The sequence below is a fragment of the Acartia tonsa genome, chromosome 12 (assembly GCF_053477335.1).
Source record: "Acartia tonsa isolate MP-2025a chromosome 12, ASM5347733v1, whole genome shotgun sequence".
NCBI lineage: Eukaryota > Metazoa > Arthropoda > Copepoda > Calanoida > Acartiidae > Acartia > Acartia tonsa.
Window position 1 is genome coordinate 43,573,943 of NC_137271.1, and position 12,512 is coordinate 43,586,454.

Here is a 12,512-nt window from a genome sequence, read left to right on the forward strand (position 1 = left end):
AAGTGCCGCGCTGTGATTGCTCACCACTTAAATGATTTAAAGATCCAGCTTAGGTGTACTAATCATAATTAGATAAGCATTAGTAAACATTCACTAATTTGATACTTAAAGTCAACAAAATAATAGATAGATTTATACTACTAAAAAAAATAAGATTATTACACAAATTGACATAATTTTATGCATAGTTTGGTATTGTTCATAACCTGGGTTGGCCGTTGCAAAAGCCAAAAATACCAATTTAGGACAAACATATAATAGTAAATCAGAGGCATGTATAAAGGTGGGTGTATTTAAACCCCTCGACAAACAATCCCCTAGACAAGGACACCTCCCTAAAACAGCTAAAAATCTGCACCCTTTGCGCGTCAATACTTTTAGACTTTCTAATATGTTTGTCATGAAGGGGGTTGGGCACCCTGGGGGTGTATCCACCCCCTGACAAGAAAAAAACCTTTTTTAAGGTTCAAGGGGGGTAGGGGTCCTAAGATTCCTATGCTTTAAAGAATAGTCATTTCTCGCTTTGTATTATAAACAGCTTTCCGTGGATATAAAATATTTGATTATAAGATTAAAATCAGTTTTTTTAGCCCCGAGGTGCCAAAGGCACAGGCTAAAAACTGGTTTTAATCTTACAATTGTACATTTTTACATTCGTAGAAAACTGGATATAATACGATGCTAGACATAGTTTTTTCGTATGGATAAGAACTGGTTCTAATCCACTGGATATTAATCGGTTTCGAATGAAAACGAGAAAAAATCTTATTTTACTGGAGAAAAAATTACATTATTTTCCAACTTTTTTTGTATATCTTTTTTGTAAATAAAAGATAAGAAATTAAGTAAGAAAGATAGTTGTTAATATGTGATTAGTTGAATATTTATTTTTATAGAAAATCAAAATGTCTGTTAGTTCAATAGACCAAAATATGGCTGTGTTTTTAACTAAGGTATTGTATTTTTTTTATCGCCCCTAGCCTCTAGGGGCTTCGCCCTATAAGGTAAGGGGAAGCCACTCTCCTCCTGCTCTGCTACAGGCTACCTACTGCTGCAGCCTACCCAAAAAAATGGAATGGGGGATTTTTTGTTTTTGGGGGTTGGGGGTTTCCCATCCCCCAAGAAAATAGCCTAAAACCACCACAGGCCCAATTGGTATATTCCCTGATAAGTAGAATCCAATCGGTTCAGTGGTTACCAAGATCTTAAGGGACGGACGGACGGATAGACATCATTCTACTTTGTATTATAGATTGTTAGGTTATATCCTGGGATTATAAGGCAATAGCAGATAAATTGATAAACATCCCCAATGATAATACAAAATTACCTTTCAGTAGGTTACAATTAGTGGTTATAACATTTTGACACTCAACTTAATGAACCAATCAATCAAAATTCAATATAAAAGTGTTCAAAGTTGTTATGCTAACGAATTAGAAAATTTATAAACTTTGGGGACTATTGTAACAAACAAACCAATGTCCCTGAGTTAAATATGTTACCGAAATATTCATTTTGGAACCTTTAACGTCGTTGTATAAGATTTTGTGCATGGTATATTGTATTAAAATAGTACCTACCGTAGTATATTTATGTAACATTCAAAAATTGGTTAAATTTTCAAGAAAATTTTTCTAAATTTAAAACTGCTTAAAAGATTTAATGGTTGAACGCACTTATATTGTATCTTTAGTTTTTAATTTTATCTTTTAATGTTATATGACCGTTACTGAGCACTATATTTATGTACATTTTTGCAGTACAGTAGTCACTTCATAAATAGAGTTTTAAATAACATTTTCATAATCATTTGCTTAACAACTTTGGGGCTACTAATAAATTTTGATTGGTTGATTCATTAAGTAAGTATCCAGACGATTTAACCAATAATTACTCTACAGAAGAGGGAATTTTGTGTGACATCATTTGGGATGTACTTAAATTTATCAGCTATTGTCTTAGCCCTCTATATCCCTGGTCCTGTCCCTACATAGCCATGGACTGAATAAACTGTACAAATGTCTAAGGTTTAATACAGGATACAACTTTCCATGGTGAAACAGTGACATATTTTCAACAAAAAAATACTAATTATGAATTAAGGGAACAGATCTATAGTATATTGTATATACAGATAACTACCTCCCCCCCCCCTTTCCAATGACCTTTCTCGTCTGCTAGTAAATTGTTTGTCTGCTACTTGGCTGTGTTAATGTTCCCGACCCTACTAGTTGATTTTTAAAGACCCAATAGATAGTCGGCACAAGGTCATTGGGATACAGTTATTTAACATCTTCCCCCTCTAGTGTTTTACTCTAATATTTAGGGAAAGAAAATATGTTGTCTATTGTCCTATTTCTGTATATCGCTAATATTCTAGATATATTAGCATTCCAAACAGGGAGTAAGGGAGGGGACAATGGATCGAATATTCAATTTTTAGGAGTCTCAGACTTTGGTGACTGGCCCAAAGGGAATGTGCAAGAATTAAACAGTTTCTGACTGAGTTTGGGGACTTGCGCATAGAATGCCGCTACTCGTTATGTATGTTTTGAATATTGCAGACGAGGAGAAGGGATAAGGGAAGTGGGGGGAAGGGAAATAAACACTCGTTGTGTTAGTTTGGAATGTAGCAGACGGGGAGAAAGGAGAAGGGAGGTGGGGGCAAGGGAAATAAACAAAATAAAAAGGGGCAGTCATATTCTTGCTAGCAGCTAGCCGGGTCCAATAATCTTTTAATATAAAAATCACACCAAAAAACCTCAATATATTTCATCAAAAACAAGTTGTGATTTCACTTTACATGACGCTATGGAAATCTATTATTCAATTAACAATCCCTTTATAATTTCCTACAAATTTATTGGATTAAACTGGATTTCATGCCCTTTCTTTGATAACTCTTATATTGAATTAATTGCCCATTGTCCCCTCCCTTACTCCCTGATTCCAAACGTCCTGTCTTCCATTTAAAACTAAAGGGGTAGTTTCACGAAATGCATTTGAACTTAATTTAGTGAACCGCATATTTTTTCCTAGTTAAATGGTTAAATTACATTTATATAGCATATATTTAAAATAAATTCAATTTTCTACCACTTAGTTTTCAAAATATCAAGACTTGAAAATTGTCTTTTAGTGATATTTGCAATTTAGAAATACGATTTTCAAGTCTTGATATTTTAAAAACTACGTGGTAGAAAATTGAAATTCTTTCAAACATATGCCATATAAATGTAGTTTAACCATTTAACCAGGATAAAATATGCGGTTCACTAAATTAAGTTCAAATGCATTTCGTGAAACTACCCCTTTGTGAAAATTACTTTGACCATTAATTATATCTATATCCATCCATGTCCTTACTATCTAAATTGATTTAAAACCTGAATTAGCCGGTTAAGTAATAAGTAATTTCTTACATTATCTAGAATTTTCTTGTCTTGGGAATTTATGGGAAAAATAAATATGCAAATTTTTAAAAATCTTGAATTTGAAGCCACATTCTATATCGAATCATTTTCTTGTAATTTTGAAAAGGCGTTTTTCTTGGACATCCAAGGTTTTTATATACAAGCAGCTGTGATGCACATCTCATATAGGGAATCTGTCAAAGGGAGAAAAAAGCCTTAAACCATCCCCATACACATGTGAAGTTTCCCTAAAACGGAGTATCAAATCGAAATCTTAAGCTTCCGACAAAAAATTATTTCCAGAGGGTAATATTTGCAGGAGGGGTACCTCCAAATTCTTTTTATTTTTGGGTTGGGGGGGGGGGGGGGGTGGGAGGAGATTTTATAAATGTTAAGTTGGATTGTTGATGACTATTTTCCTGAGAGAGAAAAATTAAGGAATTTCTTATGTAATCAGCCTGTATAATCTTAGGTCAGCTGAATTTTAGTTTCCGATTTTGTACTTATCACCCTCATCCTATCTCAATATTTACTACTAGCTAAAAGAGCTTCAAACTTTCAAAAAGAATAAAAATTTGAATGTATAATGTATAAATCGTTTATACATTGTAGCTGAAAATAATGATTTTAATCATTTTTTTGCTGAAATAATTGCACGGCATTAATGTTTGCGATTTTTTACTAATTTTTTCACAGGTGTGATAAAAGCAAAATTATTGCAATATTTGATAACTAGATATAACAGGTGTATGTACTTTTAAAAACAGATCTATAGTATAGATGAATATACAGATAACTACCTCCCTTCCCTTTTCAAAGACCTCTTTCGTCTGCTTCTAAATTATTTTCTGCTTCTTGGCTGTGTTAATATAAGCGACACCATTGGTTGATTTTCAGTGACCCAATAGAAAGGTTGCACAAGGTTGATGCGATGGGGATATACAGTTATGTAACCCTTTTTCCCTCTAGTGTTTTACTCTAATCTTTTTAAAAAAGCAAAGATTTTCTTTAAGTAGGGGCCTGAACATTGGTACAATAGGAAAAGGTCTTTTAACCCAAGACAGAACATTTTGCTGCCTTAACGCTTTAATTTTGCAACATTTATTTTAGGTTCCTTAAAATTGTTATAATTTCTTGATAATTAAATCTAGGAGGACAATTTTCCGTGAAATTTTACTTACAACCATTAAGTTTTACTGCTAGTGACATAGACGTCCAAGGGGGAGGGGGTAATGGGGCGATTACCCCCCCCCCCCCATTTAAAATTTACCCCTACCCTGGGGGTGCCGTAGGCACCCCCAACCATTTAGGAGGGGGTATTTACCCCCCCCCCAAACAATTTTGGGGGGGTAAATACACCCCCCCAAAAAAAAATCTCTAATAAAAAAAAAATTTTGCGCTCTTCGCGCGCATTTTTAATACTATATATTTAATAAAATTTAAATTACCTCCCCAAAAATTTTACCCCGGGGGTAAATTTTTTTGGGGGGGGTAAACTGAATTTACCCCTGCCAACAGATTTAAGGGGGGGGGGGAATTACCGCCCCCAAGCAAATTTTACCCACGGGGTAAAAATTTTTGGGGGGGTAAAAAAAATTTTTACCCCTCCCAAAATAAAAAGCTTGGACGCCCCTGGCTAGTAACCTAAACTTTTTATTTTTATTTCAGTCATTGATGGGGGTGTTTGTTGGGGGAGTGACCCTGTGGTATCTAGTCACCCCATATCTGGTGCAGCCCCACTACAAATTTAACAAGGACTTGTAAGTATTTTTGTCGCGTAGCTTTGCTTTGTGATTATTCTTGTTTTTAATGGTGCAGCTATTTTATTGGAGTGGACAAACCGAGGAGTGTTAAAATATTAATTCAATTAGGTATTTCTATACAGGTTAGGTTAGGTTAAGATATGAATATACAAATAAGCCCCCCGCAGGGGTTAGGCATTTAAAAAATCTAAATAATGGTTTAAAATAGGTTAGGTTGGGTTAAGTATCCACTCCTGCGTTTGTCCACTCCGACGTTTTGTACTCCTGCGTTTGTCGTAGGACCATATAAGCAAAGACGTACTTTTTTGGAAAAATATTCGATTTTAACCACCCTCTTCAAAGATTAACATCAATCATTTTATTTGAAAACCCCTGAAACTCATCAACTTCCAATACAATGGTTTAAATCCCTTTTTTATTCATAGGATTTTTTTTGACATATCACACCCCAAATATAAAAGAGTTTTTACACCCTGTACTGCATGTTTTATATTTGAGAAAATTAATTACTAATTTTTATGCATGCTTCGCTATTTATGAACATTGTTGTGTTTAGATTACATATTTATAAGTCAGTAAAAACAAATAAAGCTATTGATCTATTTTTTTCTGTATCTTTTAAACCACATAACAGCTTTCAACTTCAAACTTTTTATTTAGTTTTTACTAAATAAAACTGGATTTCATTTTTAAAATATTTATAAATAAACTTTCTTTAGCTTTAAAGTCGCGTCTAATACTTTGCTAAGTTATCATAAAAAGTTTATTTGGGAATAATATCTGTCTATGTACCTTAACCTCGTAAGAGAAAAAAAAACTGATTAGCCCCCCTCGGGCCTCCCCCCCACCCCCCCCTTATAAAAAACCCTTGAGGCCTCTAGAGGCGCCGTCGCTTGTTAATTGCATATTTACACAAACTTCTTGTAATTTAAAAATTCATCTTACACATCTACTTATTTTTATTTTAGTGAAAATTTTGTTGAGTCATCTAGTCAGCAACACGAGGCATTCTCTATTGAAAACTGGACCAAGTGGAAGCTTATTTTAGGTAACTTTTGGTGCAAGTTTCTTTTTGAGCTGTCCGCAAAATTAATTGACATTCTGCAGTCGCATTTAATGCAATTTGGACGCCAAATAATCAAGTGACAAGTAAAATGAACAGTTTTGACTATCTTTATTTATTATTTATTATCTTTCATAGGGGCTACTCTTCTCTGGAAAGGGAGCTAGGAGACATTTTAATTAAACAAAGATGACAACATCCATAAAAGCGAAGCACTGAATCGGTAGGACAAACGGACATTTACACTTGTATAGTGTCTGAACTGAATAATCAGAATATAAAAGTAAAAGATTCGAAGCAAAATTGTAAGTAAATTTGTTGAAAAACTGCTTGATACAGGATAATGTTTATGGACATACTTACATCTTTAGGACTTGATTATAGAGTTGCTTCGCTTAAAATATTGTTCTTTGTTGTCCCAGGAATCAACATACCAAAAATCAGATCAAACGGATAATTAGATCACATAAAAATTTGTAGAAAAATCAACATGTTTAAAATGGACGTACGGACATTCTGGTAATGATTATAGAGTTGCTACGCTTTCTAAATCGTACCTAACTACTACAGTAATCCCCATGCAAAGTTTGAAATCGATAGGACAATTCTAACATGCCTAAATTAACGAATAAAAGCTAACTATCTCGGACGGACGTACGGACGGACCGACCCTAATTATAGAAAAGCTTCGCTTTTAAAAAATAATGACCCTAAATGATAAAACGATCTGCTATTCGTATATATCAATTTATTATCCATCATCTTATCCCATCATATTAATGATACTTGCAAATTTTGATTTTACACTAGAGGCTTGCAGAAGTTATAAAGGGGGAGGGGGAGTGGACACCTAGGGGGTGTTTTCTTCCCCTTCACACTAAAATAACATACCTCATGTTGTCTGTAATATACCCTCCCCCCTCTTCCCTAGAGGTTTCGATATGTCAAAACTTTTGGGTTTGCTTCTCCCCCCCCCCTCCCCCCGTCTCTGAAAAACACTTTGCACGCCACTATTTAATAATTTATCAAAAGATGTTTTTTTTACTTCAGGAGATGGAGACGATAAACATATTGTTGATTCTTTTCAATCTCTATCAGTTGATACTCTAGATATAAAGGTATAGTTTTGTAATAACGTTTTCTTATTCGTTGGCTTAGCAACTTTAAGGACTTAAATAAGTTGAGTGTTCAAACGTTTCAACCACAAATTTTAATCTACAGAAGGGATAATTATGTGTATCATCATTGGGGATGTAGATTGATTTATCGGCCATTGTCTTTTCCATTTAGATCCCTGAGGCATAAATATATGTAGTTTAATAATCAGGGTGTCTCAGAAAAAACTGCGTTTTCCAGATTTGGGAAACAACAATTAGGAGTACAAAAAAAATAATTATATGTCCATATTCTCTATAAAAATATGCATCAAATTTGTAACAGGTGTTTTTTAATATCTCTTAAAAAAACAACGTATTTTAGAGTCCAAATAATTCAAAAGGTGCGTGCGTTATTGTATCCTTGAAGAATTTTATGCTATAACGTTGAATTACAATATTTTTTTGTTGATTGAAAACAACATTATAACATCAACATCAAAATAGAATTACATTTCTCGTATTCATTCGAATCCGGTGGATAGGAACCGGTTCTCATCCATACGAAAAAACTATGTCTAGCATCGTATTATATCCAGTTTTCTACGAATATAGAAATGTACAATCATAAGATTGAAACTAGTTTTTTTAGCCGGTGCCTTAGGCACCACGGCGCTAAAAAAACTAGTTTTAATCTTGTTCAGGGTGGTAATATTTCTGCTGTGTTTGAGTGGCGAAGTGAATATCAAAATTATATTGTAAGGTACATAGATTAAGTTATCAATTATTAACATCTGTAGACAGCTAATTCTTTGATTGCATAGACTTTGTTTTTGTTTTTAGTATCAATTAGTAGCTGCATGGGCTGCTATTCAGCCAATTAAATCCATTTGAAATTGCCAAAAATTAAATATTTTGTCGGAGAAAAGTTACAGTAAAAGTTGTTTTTTGGTTTTACTGAAAGGGAAGTGGGTAATAAAGGGGAAAAGGGAAGGGGGTTGAGGGAAAATTTTCACTTAAAATTGTTTGTCAGAATCACATTCCCTTTTCCCTGAGTAGCTATAATAATCTATCAATCATTTATCCATCTATTTATTAATCAAGCTATCCATACATTCATACTTTTATCAATCTATATATATATTGTACATCCATTTATCTATAAACTTTTCCCTCTATTTATTGTTTCTATTTATCTATGTAACCATTTATCCATTGGTCAACTTATCTATTTTTCAATAATATAAACGCCTATCTATCTATCTATCTATCTTTCTATCTATCTATCTATCTATCTATCTATCTATCTATCTATCTATCTATCTATCTATCTATCTATCTATCTATCTATCTATCTATCTATCTATCTATCTATCTATCTATCTATCTATCTATCTATCTATCTATCTATCTATCTATCTATCTATCTATCTATCTATCTATCTATCTATCTATCTATCTATCTATCTATCTATCTATCTATCTATCTATCTATCTATCTATCTATCTATCTATCTATCTATCTATCTATCTATCTATCTATCTATCTATCTATCTATCTATCTATCTATCTATCTATCTATCTATCTATCTATCTATCTATCTATCTATCTATCTATCTATCTATCTATCTATCTATCTATCTATCTATCTATCTATCTATCTATCTATCTATCTATCTATCTATATATCTATCTATATATATATCTATCTACAATCTATCTATCTGTCTATCTATCTATCTATCTATCTATCTATCTATCTATCTATCTATCTATCTATCTATCTATCTATCTATCTATCTATCTATCTATCTATCTATCTATCTATCTATCTATCTATCTATCTATCTATCTATCTATCTATCTATCTATCTATCTATCTATCTATCTATCTATCTATCTATCTATCTATCTATCTATCTATCTATCTATATATATATCTATCTATCTATCTACAATCTATCTATCTGTCTATCTATCTATCTATCTATCTATCTATCTATCTATCTATCTATCTATCTATCTATCTATCTATCTATCTATCTATCTATTTATCTATCTATCTATCTATCTATCTAGTACGGAGACAGGATTAAAAGTGGTAGATGCGTGTCCGTGGTACAGCAAGTACGGCCTGTACAACCACTACTATGTCCAGCATCTAGAGTCGGGCAGTGTCAGATTTATGCCGAGGTAGGGTAGAATCTTTTAGTAGTACAGATACTCTAAAATTAATAGCTGCCAATCAAAAAATCCAAAGAATTCTAATTTTAGAGAAAATTAAGGTTCAAGATCAAATTTCATCCCCTAGAAGCTCACATCAATTCATAATAAGAATTTTTTGTATACTTCTTTACAAGATTGCTTTGATATATCATTCTATATCTATAATATAAAGTAGAATGATGTCTATCTGTCTGTCTGTCCTTCCGTCCTTCTGTCCCTTAAGATCTCGGTAACCACTTAACCAATCGGATTCTACTCTTCAGGGAATATACCTACTGGTACTCTGGTGGTTTTAGGCTATTTTCTTGGGGCGTGGGACACTCCCAACCCCCCAAAAAAATAACCCCTCCCCCATTTTTTTTAATTATTTAAAATTAGTGGTGGAGTGGGGGCATTTTCAGATACTTATTTTTTTTTAATTATTGAAAATTAGTGGGGGCATCTCCAGAGGTACTTAATTTTTTTTCTTTAATTACCTCTTGGGGCGAAGCCGCTAGTTTCATTTATAGAATGCTAAATTTGAGTGACCTTAGCAAAGCAATTGAGAAAAATGGCCATATAAATTTACACAATTCAGAAGTAGTTTTATGAAGAACTTTGAAAGGGATAACTTGTTCAAGATTTAAACATCTTTGCCTTTCTTATCATGATTGTGCGGAAATTAGGGAATTATTAGCTTTAATTACAAGAAATTAATCTGGAAAGAAAGTCAAATTAAATGAGAAGAATATAAGAAAAGTTGTATAATTTTACTATTTAGATTTATGTTTGGAGTGCCGTATGAAACAATCAAGTCAATGTATACAGTCGCTGATAATATTCCTATTACTGGGCTTATAGCAGGTATTTAAAAAAAATATTTGCAAAGATTGTGTCCTAACTTTTGTGATTTTTCTTTAACCCATTCGAGACCAGCTCCAAAAGTTCAAATTTTGATTCAACGGGGTTCAACAAAATAGATTTTTTCAATAATTACTCAACGGAGTTCAAAAAGTAAGGTGTCGAATTAAAGATCTTATTATTTTTGTTCATAATGGCAATTTTTTGTTGTTGTTGCGTTTTAGTACCTTAAAACCTACTTAATTAAACAAAATTAAAAAATAAGAGGTCTACCAAATAACCGATTGCATATCTAAATTCTATGGATCATTTTACATCTGCTACTTACTAAAAGTACCGACTTTCTATTTTAAACCTTAAAACCAACTTACTTTTTTAAAAAACTTACTAAAAGCACCGACAAGCTATTTTTAAAAAGAAATCAAAAAAGAAAGTTTTGATTCAACGGTGTTCAACAAAATAGATTTTGTCAATAATTACTCAACAGAATTCAAAAAGAAACATGTCAAATTAAAGATCTTATTATTTTAGTTCATAATGGCAATTTTCTTCTTTTTTTGTTGTACTACTTACATAAAGTACCGACTTTCTATTTTTGAAAAATCACAAAAGTTAGGACACGTTCTATTTGCGGCTTCCGAGATTTTGTCCCTAATTTAATTTTCCTGTAATTCAACAATCTAAATTCCAAGAACGAAAGCAAGGATGACGACATCCATAAAGTAAAGCTGTAAAACAAGGAAGGACAAAAGAACATTAAGAGTTGTAGAGAGTCAGAACCTTAAAAGCAGAATATAGATTTATATTAGTAAATATATTAAATATTTAGTAAATATTACATACTCACATTTATAAGGCTTGATTATATACATGGTACCTTTTTTCCCTATGAATCATAATATAAAGAATTGTTGCCAAAAAATTTAAAAAAAAACGTGTTTCAATTGACCTACGGACTTTCTTGTAAAGATTAGATTAGAGTTGCTACACTTTCTAAACCGATCCTGACATTTGTAACATGCATAAAATTAATACAAAGATCCTTCTGTCCCGAACGTACAGATGGACGGACGGATGGACCGACTCTAATTATAGAAAAGCTTCGCTTTTAAGAATTGTTATTGTCTAACTTATTAAAATCCCTTTTAGTATGGCTACGAAACCGATTAATATCCACTGGATTAGAACCGGTTTTTAGTCATACTAAAAAATAATGTAAAGCATTGTATTATAGAAAAAGTTTGACTCCTAGGGGCTAACAAAGTATTACAGATAATTTTCGATCCCTCGGGGCCAACAGAACTGAGGCGGATTCTTTAAAAAAATTAGGGTCGCTTAGGGAGGCAAAATTGTTTTTTTTTTATAAATCCTCCAAACTCACAAAAAGATCTACAAAAATTAAACAAATTCTTATGTTAAAAACCCTTTTATGATTTTATTGAAATGTTGTAGATTTTTTATGCGATTTTGATGGATTTTTCACAAAAATAATTTTGCCTCCATAAGTGATCTAATTTTTTTTTAAAGAATCCACCTCTGGTTTCAATCTTATGAAATAAATAAACCTCGGAAATACGTCTATAATACGATGCGATAAATATCTTATCTAATTTGATCCTGTTATTTTAGAAAATCCATCAACTGACAGAATGATGTTGCAATGTGTTATGAATATGGTCACCATGACAGTTATTTTCCTACTCTACATCAACAATCCACCTAAATATCTTAATAAGAAAACTGAATAAATTCTTATGTGAATTGCAATTTTTGTTTCGTTTTTGCCATATTTTTGCTTCTAAAATAATAAATAATTTAAAGATACTTTTTATTCTGATATAATAAAAAGTAGAACGATGTTTGTCTATATGGAGCTAAAGATCTCGGTAATCACGGAACCGATTGGGCTCTACTGTTCAGCGAATATATCTACTGGTAGTCTTGCCTTGGTTTTAAGTTATTTTAAGGAGTTTGGGACACCGCAACTAAAATATAACAGTAAGAAAACTGAATAAATTGTTATACAAATTACATTTTTTGTTTCGTTTTACCAGTGAGGCTAAGGATTAGTCTTACTGGCTCACTGAGAGTTGCTGAATTTAAATTTT

General features: G+C 32.4%; 1 protein-coding gene across 1 annotated transcript; it reads left to right on the forward strand.

The window, feature by feature from the left end:
* The first annotated feature begins 841 nt into the window (after positions 1-841).
* LOC145334103 (uncharacterized) lies at positions 842-12,224 on the forward strand. The gene is made up of 8 exons (XM_080179390.1): positions 842-953; positions 5,085-5,176; positions 6,148-6,227; positions 7,293-7,360; positions 8,041-8,099; positions 9,418-9,531; positions 10,325-10,407; positions 12,034-12,224. The coding sequence occupies exons 1-8, from the start codon at positions 906-908 to the stop codon at positions 12,150-12,152; spliced, it is 663 nt and encodes a 220-aa protein (XP_080035516.1). The 5' UTR covers positions 842-905; the 3' UTR covers positions 12,153-12,224.
* The last annotated feature ends 288 nt before the right edge of the window (positions 12,225-12,512 follow it).